This window comes from Oreochromis aureus, linkage group 14 (genome assembly GCF_013358895.1).
Source record: "Oreochromis aureus strain Israel breed Guangdong linkage group 14, ZZ_aureus, whole genome shotgun sequence".
NCBI classification, from domain to species: domain Eukaryota; kingdom Metazoa; phylum Chordata; class Actinopteri; order Cichliformes; family Cichlidae; genus Oreochromis; species Oreochromis aureus.
Genome location: NC_052955.1, coordinates 6,473,582 through 6,490,541, shown reverse-complemented (window position 1 = coordinate 6,490,541; position 16,960 = coordinate 6,473,582). Strand labels below are relative to the sequence as shown.

The following is a 16,960-nucleotide window of genomic DNA, read 5'->3' as shown; positions in this document are numbered from 1 at the left end:
TTGGAGGGCCTGAGATGGGCCAAAACCTTTAAGGAATGTTTCCAGTACCTCGTTGAATCTGTGCAACAAAGAATTAAGGCAATTCAGGAAGCAAATGAGGTCCAACCCAGTGCTAGAAAAGTCTACAAAAATAACCCCAAGACTTGTGACAGCTAAAATTAATTTCCTCTAATTAGGCTTTAGATCACACAATCAACAACACCCAGTCAGCATCGACAATATGATCAATTTTAAAACTATCAGCATAAAAACTAATGACCTCAGCTTTGAGAGCAAAAGCTGTTATCCAAACCAAATCCCAGAGCAAACTTCATGCCAGTTCTCAATATTGTCATCAGTTGGAAAGACTGTTGTAAGACCTTACAACATCTGATGTGGTGATATGATTTATATACTATCTGTTCTCTCTGTTGACTGTGAATATTTTACCTCACTTCTTTCAGAGACTTCAGTGTTTACCACAGCTGTGTGGGATCTTTAGCAGAATGACACAGAGAATCATTTAGCTCTTCGATGTGAATGATGGGAAAGCAGTCCAAGTTGCACTCTTGTGCTCAGAGACACACAGACACCTTGAGGTACTGCCATGCGGGCTATGTGGTGACAGGTATGAAATGCCCCATGGCAGACTGGTCAGACAGGATGGCTGTGCAGTGTCAGTAAGAGATGGATGCCATCTTCTTAAGTACTTATGTAACTGAGATTTCTTGCTACAGCAAACTTTCACACAACTTCTGTTCAGGGGTTTTCTAAAATACTCTATCCACTGTGACACTCTTAATTGTATTACAGAATACACGTCCAGTTAAAAGAATGACAACGTAAAAGGTCTTTTTTAGCCATTAAAAACAGTCTGCTTCTTAAGACTGTGTGTAAGATTTTTTCCTCTTGTAATTTTCAAACGTTACTCTTGTCTATCTTATTATGCTGTTGTTAAAACAGCAGTATACATTTGTAATGTATATTTTTTTGTAGGGGAAATAATTTGAAATATTCTACCAAATATCCATACCACCAAACTTATTATCGACAAGAAAGTCACTTCTATAACCGTTACACCATATTTGCCCACCAGGTGGCAGTGCATGCCAACTGGTTTAGGTGTCACAACACAAAGAGAAAGATCAGCAACAACATTAAAAACACACACACAGGTAACAGTAAAAGCATAATCTGTTTACAGTGCTGGGAAACCGCGGGACCTAGGATTCATGTGACTTTTACTTTGACATATACCACCTACCTAAATTCAAATGTAGATCCCCCAATGTCAAAGGGACTCCATGATGGCAGGGGCCTCCCCCAGCAGGACAACACACTGCCACACTGCAGAAACCTGCTCAGAAATGGATCAACAACACAGCCAAGATCCACAGGCTTTGGCTTTGTTTTCCATACTCCCAGTCAGACTGAGCAACCGCAGGATTCCACAGAACAAGCCCAGTCCATAAAGGCCCAATGGACCCAAAGACTCTACTTGTGCCAGGCATCGGCGAACAGCCCCAGAGGTCCTGTCTCCATGCCCAGACAGTGTATGGAGGATTTAACAACACTAAATAAGATGCTATTGATGTTGTGGCTGACTGGTTTACAGTAATGGCTGCTGACATTTGATCACCCTTTTTTGTTTTTTTCTCACTATCTTATCATTAAGAGTAATCAGAGCCATGGAAAAGCTGACACTTAAACAGCCTTTAGGTTCCTTGTTTGACTGACAACTGTTGTTGTATTACTGCTGAAATACAAGGGGATTTTTGCCCTGACTTTCCCTAATGCTGAATGTCACTATTTATTATCAGTTTGTAATGAACAGCTTATTCATCAGCACATTTGGGCAAACCTTAAAAAATTCCAAGAGTCTCCACTGTGCAATGATAGTTTGTTATCTTTACTTCTCTGTTGAATCATCCATCAGAACGAGACAAAAAGATTGAAATAATCAACAGTTTGTTTTAGTCTAGCCCTTCTTTTGAAAATATACAATCTAACCTCTAAAAAGCACCCAGACGCAGGACAGTGCACCACACAGCCCTGCCCTGTTGGCTCCCAATGCTTTGAAATTCACTTGACTATTTTTAAACCAGCTTGTCTCAAGTATCTCAGTTCTTTGACATGGTTTGGCTTACACCTTTTTATCCACCAGGTAAATGTGGTGGGCGTTCGGTGAAAAATTTGTATAAGACTTTATTGACATATCATCGCTGCCTCAGTTGCCAACATCGCAATGTGACAGAGTTAATGCTTCTAAAGTCTGTTATTAAGCATGTTCAGTTCCTGGCTTCCTGATGTGGACAGAAGTCAGCTCTGTTAAACAGCAGATGTTTTACACTGCGGCCGTTACCCTCATTTCCTGGGCGGAGAGCTGCTCGCTCTAATAGAGTAACAGGAACAAGAGAAAGAGAAGAGCTAGAGGGGGGAGAGAAAGAGGCAGAGCAAGGCAAAAGAAGTTATCTAAGCTCAGAGCTCCCACAAATCACTTTGTCACCAGCAAGCTCTGACAAGCAGGAGGAGAGAGAAAGAGTACGAGCAGAGACTCGAGTAAAACAGAGGTGCGAATAGGGAGTGTTGTCGGTGGAGCCTCGAAGGAAGAAGGTGTGAAGAAACTGTAGAGGGAAATAACGAGGTGATACTGCTGGATGGACAGAGGGAAGATAGAAGAGAGACGAGACTGAAATCCAGTTCCCAAAACAGCATAAGTTAAGGGGGACGGCTACTGCTGTTGTTACTGCCGCTGTGTCTGGATGGTACATCACCATTTAAAGAAGGTGTGTCAAACTTAAAATCTGTTACCGGAGGACACTGTTTCATTGAGACAGACATTTTAATCTTCTGATAGCAAACGCGCTTGAGACATTTAATCTCACAAGTGGAACCCAGAGAGCATACACTATCGTATTATCATGTTTGAGAGAGAAGAGAGGGATAGAGAGACAGCTGCTCTGTCGGTGAAGTAGGCATGAGACAGAGGCGTTGAAAGCAATTTCTGGTGTAGTGCAGCTGTACACAGATCACATGTTGTTACTAGTAAAAAGAGGTAGTTAGAGCCAAGAGCAGTACATGTTTGTGAAATGTTTTTCTATAGGGGCATGCGTAGGTTTGTGACTGGTATTGAATAAGTTGGTGAAAGTAACTTCTTTGAGAACAATTTCTTTCTTTTAACCATTGATATTTGATTAGCTCCGGACTGACTAAGAGCGCCTGAGAGTTTTATCTGGACTGGAAAAGCTGAGGTCATCTGACCAAACCTAACAAAAATAGGAAGATAATTTTCAAACTTTTTAACCTGAGACTATTATTAGTATTTTCTCTTTATTACAGAACATTACAGGGGAAATATTTGTCATTAGCACTAATAAGAAATTGTGCCAATTTAACCGTCTTAGTCTTAGATAACAAGTAACTCAGGCTCTGTAAACACCTGTCTTCATTTTGCTGAGTACCACACTACTCTTTTCACATTCACTTAGGTTGCCTCTGTAATGGAAGACTGTGGTGACATGTGGAGGATGATATGCTAGCTCTAAAATAGACAGGATTCAGTTTATATAATAATATAATATAATTTTGCATTTGGAGGTTTGAAAACATACAATCAAAAATTGGTCTGTGAGCACAGAAACAAATCTGCTGAATCCTTGATGGGTAGTAGTTTGTTTTGGACCTAGAGGTGTTGTGGAGACTTACAAAAGGGCACTGACTGTGTGCATGGGCTCTTTTAGCATTTGACAGCTCTGTTCTGGACTTGCTTCATCCTGTGGGACGTCACTGGGTTACCTGTTTGGCTGAGTCAGAGGCTGGGTCATCACTGGATGTCTGTCTGCTCACTGGGATTCTTTCCATCTGTTTCAATGCAAATAAGACAGATGTGTTAGGTACTTTTTACAGCAGCAGTGACAGCCGTGGTGGTGAATTTTCAGGACTCTCCACACTGCTGTAATTGTTTTGTCGTGTGTAAACACTTTGCGTCAGTGACACCTCTCCACTGAGTGATTCACTGTTCCCAAAGGATCCCCGGTTGGAGGAAGGCATTGAAAGGGAAGTCGGAGGAGCTTTTATTAAGAACCAAAGAACACAAGTGACTGAACAGACAGATTGTCAACATGAAATTGTGGTTCTTGATATTGATGGTCGTGTACATGGTGGGCAGTGTACATAATCTGTCTACATGTAACACTGTGGACTTGGAGATGGTGAAGAAAAAACGCATTGAGGCCATTAGGAGCCAGATCCTCACCAAACTGCGTTTGCAAAAAGCGCCAGATGAGGCTGGGGAGAAGGAAGAGATCCCTGCCAACTTGCTATCACTCTACAACAGCACCAGTGAGATTCTGCAGGAGAAGCAGAATGAGGAGCAGAAAAACATCCCCAGAGAACAAGAGGAGGAGGAATACTTTGCCAAGGTGCTTAACAGGTTCAACATGACCAGTGAGTATAAAATTACCCTTAGCAGCAATATATAAATCTTGAATCTGTGAATCCTGATTGAATATTAAGAAAGGGGGCAATTCCTGATGGCTTAACTATAGTTGAATGTCAAGTAATGACTGTTATTTATGCTATTACAAGCTGAGACACATAATTCAAGGTGAACACTAGCATTGCACTGACACTTTCCACTCTGAAAAAATAGTTATTGTCCAGATGTCACATGAAGTGATGCTGTTAATCCCTCCACTACAGCAATACTGCTGTAATAATGTTATTATTACTAGCAGAAACATAACAACAGCATTGCTTACAGTCCCCCTTTGAATCAGACTTTTGTTAAGAATTTTGTTGATCAACACTAATATTAAATATAGTGCTCACAGTGCTGTCCAGAAGTTTCAAGCTGTACTCCCAAGTATTCACTGTATGCCTTATGGCTGGTGTCACTTCCAATCTTGTCCATAAACTCCCTCAACACGTGTAACCCTTATGATCTCCACCAAAGATCCTGAGGCAGTTTCAGGGGTTCAGAGATCACAGGCATTACAAGTTAGCAGAACTGTGTGCAGCATCTGGTCTGATGCTGTGTGTTGCTTACATGATATCCATGGCATTTTTACTGCTTTATTACTGCTCTTTGTCTGGCAAGGCTACATATGATGTTTGTTCAGCCAAATGGTTTCTGGCTGTAATTGCCTAATGATTCCCAAACTATTACGATAAACATATTTTCTAGTTTTGTTTCTATGCGCCATTGTTCTCTGCATGTCTATACTCCTCACCCTATCAGGCAGCCATCCACACTATCCCCCTTTTATCCGCCACTTCAAACGGCACACTTTAGTGGATGGACCACGCTCAGGAGTGTGTAGACCAAAGAGAGAACAAAGCAACCTTCAAAATGAAGAGCACAATTTTGTTCTGCTTAGATAACAACCAAAGAACAGGATGAAAAGTAGAAAAGCAATAGGAAGAGACATGAAATGCACTCCTTCACCCGCACCTATGCTTGCTCTTTTTCTCTTTCATTTTCTCTTTTTTCTTTCTCTCTCACTTTGACCCTCAGGGATTGGGGTTTTCCTGTAACTTGAGCATTGAGTTCTCCCTCGCTTAACCTGTCACTTGTTCTCCATCATTTTTGCTTCTCTTTCTCACTGACTAGTTTCAGTGTGTCCCTTTAACCATGATATCGCTCTCTCTCTCACTTCTTTCCTTTGCACTCCTCTATCTGCGGGTTTCCTGAGCTTATTATATCAATGTGTTTGCAGTGTGTTTGTGACAGGGCAGCTTGACAGGAAGGAAGACAGGCTGATGGCCACTGAGATCTTGAATGACTCAGGTCCGGTGCAAGCGGTGCCCATGGGGAGCATGTGTTTCCTATAGCTCTGGAATGCCACAGAACACCCATCCACTGCCTTAACTATCCGCTGCCTTGTTTTGAATCAGCTAATAAGGTAACAGCTGAAAGTAGCTGCCCCCTTACTCACAAGGGGTCACAACAGCATGTAGCACCACGTATTTGATTTGGCAGGTTTTTATGTCGGATGCCTTTCTGGGAGGAGACACAAGGGATTTGTCTCCTCCTGGGATCAAGCTAGGGATTTTGCTGTTTCAATCCTGGGAGGTTCGCTTGCTAGGGGAATGTGTAAACCATTACACTATGAAGCCACCGTTGAGTCAACCTCTACACACTGAAAAAGGAGAATGCCAAATGTATGAGGATAAATGTTAAGGCCCATCAAGAACTGCTTTGCAGTTGTGAATTTAAAAAAAGCCACACATACACACACGCGAGGATTTTATCCAGCTTCTGCTTTTCTGTGATAAGTTGTTTGAACAAAACAACAGAAATAGAATACAGGGGAAAAGGTTTATTTTTATTTCCATTAACAATTCTTTTCTACATTTCATTTTTATTGGGCAGCAGACACTTTCCTGACACTCAAAATCATTCTACGGGGGAAACATATTTGTGTGCAAAGCATTTTAGAACATAATAGGTTTAGTCTTCATCGTGGTAATTGTGTGGTAGATTAAGCTAAATTCCTTTTGCTGTTTAGCGCTCATATCTCTCCCTTGAAGCCCACACAAGTTCTCCTCCTATTAAAAGGAGTTTTGGTCCAATTTACACGAGGGAACGCTTGTCTCATTTGGAAGCTAGCCACTTTGTGCTATTCTCAGATGAAATGAGTTCACTTCTCTGAAGTAATTATTGTAGTTACAAGTAAATGAACTTAAAGCTCTACTGTAGAAAGGAGTAGCAACAGGGGGCCAAAGTCAAGTGTGAAATAGGGTGAAGTGGGGAAACAAGACATTGATGAGTGGGCTGTGGGAAGGTGGAGCTGAGAGGGAAGAAGGCCGATATTTAGTCAGTTGCTGGAATCTGGTTCCTCCTACTGGTAATTATAGAGCTGTTACTCAACCTGTCACAACAGCTGTCCCCGGCTTACCTGTGGATAGGCCTTGATTCAACACACAAATCCCCCCACACCCACATTTATATGCTGGCTAGGATGCTATCTCTACCCCGTCTAGCAGAGAGAGAGATTTTTTTAGCTGAGCATGGAGCTCATTTCTTAAACTTTCTACTCTAAATGTTGATTAATTTTGATCACAGAGCCATTTCAGCGAAAGGACCCTAGAGACAATGCAAACTCTGTTAATTAGAAAGTAGAAGTGAAGATAAAGCTTCAACGTAATTATGGTGCAGCAGCCAATATGCTTCTTAGGGGAAGTGACTTAATTTCCTGTTTTGCAAACACTTCTCTAACCCTTAACACATTTATCTCACTTTTCTCAAACTCGATGGAGACTCTGACTTTCCGTGCATGCGTTTGCCTGGCACACCAGTTCCACTTGACATACTGTACGTTGTTGTGACAGTCTGTGTTTCCATTCATACGCTTCAAACCAAATATTTGACTGCTCTGGGTGGTACCAGTAAACTGTCATCTCATTTCCCGTTACACTCCACATCAGTTCTTTTTGGTTTCAGTACCTCAGCCACAATGCAGATGGTAGATGATATACAAGCAGCCGTGACATGGAGTATCCTGGTACAGCCTGGGCTGAATATGTAGCACAAGTATGCAAGGCTGGGTTGCAATTCCTGTCAGAGAGTAATTCCCGGACTTGAGAGCAGAGAACCCTTGCTTTGGCAGGCTGAGACAGAGTAGAGGCTTTGGGCCCCGGCCAGTACTTGCGCTCCATTGATACACATCTCCAATTTCTCCACACCCCCACTCACACCCTTTCACCCCTCACAACTGTGAGTTATATTCAAGAGTGCATTCTTCCCTGTGCTGTTTCCTTACCATTGTGTTTAACAGTTACATTGCCCCTCTCTGAGCCTCTCACTCACTTTCTATAGTGTTTCACTCTTGATCTTCTGCCTTCCTGTGCTTATCTTTGCATGTCACTGTTCGACTTAATCTTTTCGAATGTAACACTCATACATTTATGGTTATAAAGCCTCCAGTAGCTTGTCTCTGTTTTTTATCAAGCTCTGTAGGCATCTTCATGCTGTCAGACTCGGGGATTAAAGTTGCGCATATGGGCAGCAAAACTGTAAAAGAACAAAATATTCATGTTGGTCAACTTTAGCAACAGCTGGAAGAGATGAACACTTGGCTGCAGTTATGATTATTGAGTAACACTGAACTCAGCCATTTTATTTGATTAATGTGTAATCCTGACAAGCACTTATGAAAGAAGCCTTTCATTTACTTTATTCATAAAAAACAGTGATATACATCTAAGTGTTGTAATGTTTACTAAATATCAGTGTTGTATACAGTTTAGAAGTTAAAAGTTGTAATTAACTAGGCTTTATTTGAAAAATCTGAACCCGCTAAGTCCAGAGACCTGATGTTTTTGAACCATATGTCCATTAATTCTAACCTTACAATGCCCAGTCATCCCTTTAAAAATCATAGTTCTTTCCTTGTGTTTACAGATATTACACTAAAGACCATTTACATTAAATACCATTTACCAAATACAGTAACGATGGGAGGATTTACCAAATAAGCTCTAGGAGTGGTCTCACAAAAAAAAAACAACTAAAGATTCATGATTAACCAAAATGTGTAACCAAAAATGAGTAAATCCTATACACAAATAGAATGTTTTAATGCCAAAACTTGGTCCCTCCTTTGCCTAATGTTAATGAATTCAGAGATAAATGGCAAAATGAGGGAGCGGAGAGAAACAGCAGAGGTGTAGAGTGAAGGTTTTTTGGGACTAGTTTACATCTAAGCATTTAAATATACTGGTGCAGTGCCTTTTAAAGTAGGTCATAAATCCTCATAACATTACTGTATTAAAAAGAGATCAGCTATAAGGTTCGAACATGTTTGAATGATTGCATAAGTTTAAAATGTGGTAGACAGGCAGATTGTGGGTAGCAGCTTTCTTGAGAAGTGCACAGTTAAGTAGCAAGAAGTTGTCTGTCACAGGAAACAGACAATAATCATCATATAAAGTTAAATGACAAAATTAAAAAAAAGTTATTTTTGTGAGAGCCTTTTTAGTTTTAAACTAGGAGTGATGACATTTAGTAACATTGTGGCTTACTCTTATTTTATCACATCCTACCAAAAGGCAGTTTGAGGGTTCATTCCTGGCTTTATGCTTGGAGTTATAATTACGTTTATGTTAGGGTAAACTTGGCCTAGTTCGAATGGTTCAACGGAGAGGTCAGAGGGTTGGCAAAGTTAGGCAAAGAAACATGCCTCTTGTGTGCATGTGTGCCCCTCCCCCTACATACAGAGTGGAGCAGCAATCACTGTAGGAGAAAGACTGGTAGCAGAGAACAAAGCACAGAGAACGCTTCATCTGAACAACATCAAGTTCAACACTGCAGTTACTCGGGTCTCCAGCAATACACATGCCAAGTTTAAAGCAAGTTTGATACAGAGGTGTTGAGACAGGCAAAGAAAAGATTTCTTGGAAGTTCTATGTTGTGCTGATTGACATTTAGTCCTGCTCCAACATTTAAACTGCTCCACATTAGCTTTCTTTACATTTTTCAATATAATAATAACTTCTAATAGACTAAAAACACAGTTAAGAACATCTACCACAAAAGTTGGTTCCCTTCTTGATGGATAAAGTTCTTTTGAAATATTGTACCATAAGACATACATGAGAAATGGATTATGTATACCATGCTATCTACTCATTAAATGCACTTAGATGGGTTGTTTGTCGAAATATCAAAACATAATTTTCCCCTTCTTACATCACACAGCAAAAAATGACACAAACATCAACTACAAGCCCAAAGTCATCTCAATGAGCTTCAACATCTCTGAGATACGGAGTAACGTCGGGGATGGCCTGCTACTCACCAGAGCAGAGCTACGGATGCTCATCAAGGAGCCCATGATTTTGAATGAGGAGAGAGTGGAGCTATACCATAGCCAGGGGACCTCGACTCATTACCTTGCATCTCGCTTTGTCACAAACACGCTGAAGGACAAATGGCTGTCCTTTGATGTCACTGAACCTCTGCAGACCTGGCTCAAAGGGAATGGTGAGATAAGCATTTATTTTTACTTGATCATCATGTATTTGATGATCTTTCCATTTATTTAGTTCAGCCCATGTGTGATATCATATAATTTCTAGGTAATATTTCCCTCATCCATGATTTTTTTCTGTTACTAGAGAATGAACAGAAGTTTGAACTTCGGCGGTACTGTGAATGCGGCAATAACGATGATACGTTAAGTTTTAGCATCTCTGGGACTATGAGCAGGAGGGGAGACACTAAAGACTTACAGAAGCTGAACCAGCAGCTACCCTACATCTTTACCATGTCCATCCCTAAAACCAACCACTCTAAGAGTTTACGCACAAAACGTTCCACTGACACGACGGACAGCTGCAGCACGTAAGCAATTCTGACCTTAATGATTTATTCCACTCCATTTCTGCTTTAAAGCTGCAATAGTAACCTACTAAACCACGAGCAGCTTCAAAATACAGACCACTGAAACAACAAACATCAACTATCCCTGTTTATCCATGCTGTAATTCTGTGGTCGTTTTAGTGGCTGTATAATAAATGGACTGTAGCTTTAAAATGTTTTATAATCTTAGACAGATTACAGTGTGCCTCCCATTTACCCCCACACACATACACAAGATGTATACATCCAAGGCCCAGCCATTGGGTGAAATGGAGTGTAATGTTGTCTCCCAACATAACATGTATCCTCCTACAGCTTTTAAACTGTGCTCTAACACTCTTTGCACCATCTCATCACACATCTTCACACTGTTTTTACTTATGCAGCCAATCACACAACTGCTGTTTGAAGAAACTGTACATTGACTTCAGGAAAGATCTAGGATGGAAGTGGATCCATAAGCCAATGGGTTACTATGCTAACTACTGCATGGGGTCCTGCACCTATATCTGGGATGCCGAAAACAAATATTCTCAGGTAATGTGTGCATTTTCATGAGTGTTATTTCTTCCGAACCCCAGGAGGCAATTTCTTAAAGTCTGGAAAAAATGTTAATGGCAATGTTGTATTTATATGTTGCCATAACAATTCTTGATGATTCAAATAAACCAAAATGCAAAGACTATTTGCATTATTTTAATTCTAAGCACTATGGCACTAGGACTATCTGAATTTAACCGATTATTTAAAATTCTGGTATAGACGAATCCCGCTCAGAAGGAACACCAATGGTTTTATGAGAAAAACAAAAACACAAATCCCTTGCAGGTTGCAGGAAGGGGATGTGGTGTGAAAAATCTGCCAAAAATCAGTATACACAGAGCTACCTCATTGTCAGTTAAGGAGCAGGAGCTTTGTTTTTGCCAAACCTGATAAGGTTAGGGCTGAAATGATGACAAAAATTTTGTCTCACCAATGTCTGACAAAATAACAGGTATTAGTCTCTGGTTGTCTTTACTCTTTTAAAAAGCTAAATATCCTTTTTATAACACTTGATACTTTTAACACTTTTCACTCATTAAGGAAACTCAGCACAATTTCACAAATATGTGCAAAAATGTCTTTAAAAAGTAAAATATTGTGGTATACATTAAGACTTTTCTAGAAGCACACTGAAAATTCTTAGAAATGTTGTGCTTATGTATTACATTTGCTTTGGCACATGTTCTCTTGGTGAGTAAATTCTCATAAATCTTGCCTACAGATTCTGGCACTGTACAAACATCATAACCCAGGAGCTTCTGCCCAGCCCTGCTGTGCGCCACAGACACTAGAGCCACTGCCAATCATCTACTATGTGGGGAGGCAACACAAGGTATCTATACTGCAGTCACTTTCAGGTCAAATGTTTGCAGAACATTTTATGTGAAAACAACTTATAACTTATCACGTCACTGTTATTTTCTACTTGCAGGTCGAGCAGCTGTCCAATATGATCGTGACGTCCTGCAAGTGTAGCTAAAAATATAATATGGCACACAGCTCTGCCTCCTCCTCTCAAAACACAGAGGGAAAGAAGATGTGTTGGAGACTAAAGATAAGAGCAAGTGACAGAGAATTTGAGATAATGTGGACATGGGGAACAAAATATTTTAAAGCTTGTCACATTTGATGCACATTAAGCCATGGACCTCTTTTTTTTTTTTTTTTCATATTAACGATTATAGTTTTTATACGTACATTTACCTTGCAGTAGTAAAATTGTCTGTCTTGAAATAAATTAATTTATTTGTTGCATTGACAGGTGTCTAAAGAATAATAATGTGCATAAAAGAAGCGTCTGAGACAATAAAATTTGGACAAAAAAGCACGAGGACAATAATGAACGTTCATGGAAGAATATCCATATTCAGAGATGAAAACGTGGGACATTTCAGACGGCCACATCATCGTCCAAAACAGGTCCTGGTGAAAGGTGCTAAATTACAGGTGGAAAACCAGGGATGTTGGGGTTTTCCTCGAAGATAAGGCTGTAGGTGTTTTTTGCATGGCTACATCATGAAGGACAGAAAAAAACACAGGGAGAGTCCAACCTGGGGAAAGTCCCTTTTGACTGAAAGGCTGGACTTTCATTTTACAGGAACCGTCCATTAGTTTTATTTTGTTTTTTCAACTCACGTGACTTCTAAAATGCATTTTATCAGTATGTTTCTGTTCATAATGTTCATAACTAAATGTCAGATTGTCCTTTAACCCTACTGGTTTTTCAAAGCCAGAGGCACTATCAGCTGTGTAAGAGTGATGACATCATGTTTTTATGCCTCTGGGGACTTACCGCCGTACATGTTCTCTATAAATGGACGCATGGTGGTAGTGCTGATATGAGTAAGGCCATTAATACTTATTGTTTTATTCTATTTTGTTTCAAAATCATGGTAAATTATTTTAATTTCAGGACGTTTCACAAGGAACTCAAGAACTGGTCTGGCTTCTATGACTCGCATTAGGAATAAAACCAACACATTATTTCAGCTTTTCTGTGTTTTTATGGTGCACCTACTTTTGAAATGTCTATTTGTAAATATTCAAAAAAAAGAAATAAACATGTTAAATTATGTTGTGATGGTGGAAGATTTTATGAGCAAAATAAACCACAGGAGGTGTTTCCACTTGGCAGAGAGTTGCCTTGACTAGGTGTGTGCGTGTGTGGGTTTGCATTGCACTTGTCAGTGCATGTATGCGTCTGTTTTAATTGTAAGCCGACTTGACGAAAGCATAAACTGAAACACACCTAAAGTGATGTAGACGTGAATTTCATCATCTTGTCTTTGTCATCACAAAAACAGTTCAAAAGACTTGTGTTGTTAGACGTGGTTTTCGTCAAAAAACTGTAACTAAAACATGTTTGGAGTACAGTCATGTTAGGTAAAAATAAGATGAAAATGTAACGCTAGTTGAGACAAAACTGTGACTTCAATTCGAAACTAAGAGTGATTTGAAGTTCAGGCCCGTTGCTGTACTTGACAGACTGGGACCCCACCCCTTGCACCTCCTTTTCCTTCTACACTTCAGTGTGTGACTACTTCTCTTTCTTGATGTCTTTCACAATCAGTTTTTAAAAAAAAACACTTTATGTACTTGTACAATGACTTTCCAGTGTCAGGGAACAGATTGGCCGGTGGAAAAGCTTGGCGTATGGCACCATGTGGACTATTTCAGGCCAACTGCAGGACAATTGCAGGATGACTGAAGAACAGCAGCAACAAGTCCTATTTGGCTTCACCAGTGGCAAAGTATGCCCGGACGTACAGGTCCTTTGCACTGTCTTTACCTGAAGGGATGGATGCCTTTCCAGTTTTTATGCTATCTCCGTACACCACACCCCCACCGTCGCAGCCCCACCCCTCTCACTTTGTACTCAACGGATTATTGTCAGCCCATGAGGCTGAATTGGGAATGAGGAGAGCAGGTCCAGACCCGTCGGTAAGTCCCAGACTTAAGGGCAGTGACTACATGGAAAATTAAACACACATACTGTGCACATGCACATGAAAACACTGAACCCACTGACACACAGACACAGCTCAAGCACACCAACATCAAATGCCTTACATAAGCTTTGTGCTAGTGACTGGTGTGGGGGATGCTTGTGCTGTTAACAAAGTGACAGTGATCAGTGCTATCTTGTTCCAAGGCTGGTCATGTTACCCAGAAAGCACAGCAATTTTCCCCCAATGAAAGAACACACAAAGCGCCTGTTTGGAAAGGCAGCTAAACAAAGTATAATGAAACATCATCAAAATAATTGAATCCTCTTCAGTCTCACCTCTCAAAATGATTCTGAGTGATCTGTTGCCAGGTCATAATCTTGCCAAAGTACAATGTGTACCGTGTTTTCGTGACAGGGGAAATGTAATTGGAATGTTAATGGGGCTTTTTTTCACCAAGAAAACAGGATCATTGCCCAACCTAAACAAGGAAAACCCAAGTTCTGATGCAGGAGACAAGATCATTAACGTTAGACTCTAAAGGTGCTTGAACTTGAATTTTGCTTTTTTCACTTTCCCTCCTAAAGATGAAACAAAGGGTAAGAATGTCAAGAGACTCATAAATCTATCTGTGGTGCTAATGGAACAGCCCTAGGGGCAAGTAAAACTTAAGTAGCCTTGTTCCTCCAAGTGATGTTCATTTCTCAGCAGCTGCTTCCTCTCAAGCCCTCTGGCTTTTCATGGGACTGAATTAAACTGCTGACACCTCCTGCTAAACATGAAGCACATCGCAGAATACGGCCCACCCGAAGAAAAATAAAGGATTGAACTGAACACAATTCAACCCAACGGAGAAGACTTAAGACAGATGGCGACAGCTTTTGAAGGTCAAGCAGGTGTTCTTTTACAGCTAAGTCCACATGCTGAGTTTATACAACTGCATGAGTAATAAGAAAATTGTTCTGTTGTTGCTATTCATCAATTTTGACACAACTGGCCCTTTAATTACGTCCATGTGCAGTGTTTAACCCTTTTATATCTGTTGATGTAATGACTTTCGAAGCATTCTCCCTGTATGCTACTTATCTAGGTTCATAATGCAGTCATGCTAAATGTGAGCTCATTCGTCATGCCGCTGGTCTCGAAATGTTATTTTGGGTTCGCGTCTTATTACAACATCCATGAAATGTGCGATTATACGTCCACCAGTCTCCCAGCACAACTGTTCATTAAAAGTGGAGCAGGAAAGCGACCTGGTATAATTCCTGTGAACTCAGACGGAGCTCACTGCAACCTTAATAACAGACCCTGATGTCCTGCTGCAGCTCAGCTCTGCCTTGCAAACACACAGCTGTGCAAATCCATTGTTGCTCCAGGTGCTGAATCTGTGTGCAAACACACACAAATACACAAACATCAACAAACATGCCTTTCTGTTTAAAGACACAGTTTTGCAGTGTGAGATTTGGGTTTTATTTTCGCATCAGTTTTAGACAAGTGTAATTAAATCAGGGATTTCTTTCTTAAAATAACACGGGGTAATTATGTTACCATATTTACGGGCATAAGGGGTCAGGCTGAACAAATTTACCACAGTACTGACTTTAATTTTGTACATCTTTAACTTACTTTTATGACTACCTTATTTTTTGCTTCACTGTACAGGCAGGATTTGAAATAACTTTAGTGTACATTATACTGCTCTACCTACATTTTTATTAAATAAACTGTTCTGATACATATAAATAAACTTTAATTTATAAGTCCCCAGAAAACCTGGTGTACAGATCAACAGAGTACTGACAAGTTTAGTGGAACATGTTAGACATGAGCTGACAGCGATTTCCCTCTCCACCTGTCAGCCTTTTATTGCCATCTTTTTCCTTCACACCTGCAGTAGATGTTTATCACAGTCTGAGTCAGCCGACCATATCACTCGCTTCGCCTCCTCTTGTCTCTCCTTTTCTCTCTGATCTTTTTGTTAGCCACTGCCAGCCCTTTGAAGTTTCCCTGAAAGTTTTGTGTTATCACTTGCACGACACAAAGCAAGTGATAGGGGATGAAAAAAGACGAGCGACTAAATGAGGGACAGAGACAGAATAAAATACCACACACGTTTTCTTTCTAGCTTTTTTTCCCTACAAGCTAAAAAGTAACTAGGGTAGAACAAACATTTTCAAATGAGAGTAGTTAATTTCCACTTCACCAGATGGCCGCTGTGTTCCTTTGTCATGTAAATAACCAGTAGCTAGCGTCATGGCTTAAAATTCTAAGGATCAAAGACTGAGGAAAAACAAAAAAAGCCTCTTCAAAGTGTAGCCTACAAAGGGAAAGTATGATAAACCATATGACAGTGAGTGTGGTTATAAAGCACGCTGGGCCCTGACTCATTTGCTGGACCTCTGTAAGTAAGAAATGTTTTCTAAAAAAGGAAAGGTACCAATTACATCTCTGGACTGGCTCCTTCACATGGCACCGCCCCTCCGTTTCCTTCCTTCCTCCTCTCTCTCTCTCTCTCTCTCTCCTCTGTGTGGGTGTGTGTGTGTGTGTGTCCCTGGACACACAGGGACAGATATGCCGCTATAAACAGCTACCATGTCCCTGGGTAATAAACAGAGGAGAGGACCTGGCTCATGGCTCTGAAAAAACAACAATGTCCGAGCAGGATCTACACCCAGAGGAGAGGCAGTCTCTAAATAGCAGTTTAATCGTACAATCCCAACTGAAGAACATACCCCAGTGGGTGATGGTGACGGCAATGGGGAAGACGAATCGGTGAGGGGTGGTGTTTGAGGGAACCTTAACTCCCCTGGTGAATCACTATCAAGCATTTATTGCAATAGCATCTGTTGCTCAATGACTTTATAATTGAAAAACTCTAAACATCATTCTGGGCTCTATAAAAACTAAATGCTTCTAATCTAGATCTAGATATCCTGCTGTATTGGGCTGGCTTGTAAAGTCCGAACACAGCAGTAATTTTAATTGTATATCAGTTGTTGTTGTTGTTGTTTTGGTTACTTGGGAAAAGAATAATTCTCAAACAAGCTGTTGACCAGATGGCCTTGATATAGTCTAAATGTTTATTTCTAACAATAATTTAGGTCTAACACTCACTCTTCTGCTAGC

General features: G+C 40.5%; 1 protein-coding gene across 2 annotated transcripts; it reads left to right on the top strand.

Annotated features, from left to right (window-relative positions):
- Positions 1-2,396: 2,396 nt before the first annotated feature.
- Positions 2,397-13,016, top strand: tgfb1a (transforming growth factor, beta 1a). Of its 2 annotated transcripts, XM_039622897.1 has the most exons (7): positions 2,397-2,765; positions 3,720-4,425; positions 9,680-9,964; positions 10,099-10,324; positions 10,730-10,880; positions 11,608-11,718; positions 11,818-13,016. In XM_039622897.1, the coding sequence occupies exons 2-7, from the start codon at positions 4,101-4,103 to the stop codon at positions 11,863-11,865; spliced, it is 1,146 nt and encodes a 381-aa protein (XP_039478831.1). In that variant the 5' UTR covers positions 2,397-2,765; positions 3,720-4,100; the 3' UTR covers positions 11,866-13,016. The 2 variants fall into 2 exon arrangements, with proteins under 2 accessions (XP_039478831.1, XP_031595777.2); XM_031739917.2 differs by having other exon boundaries at positions 2,397-4,425.
- Positions 13,017-16,960: the final 3,944 nt, after the last annotated feature.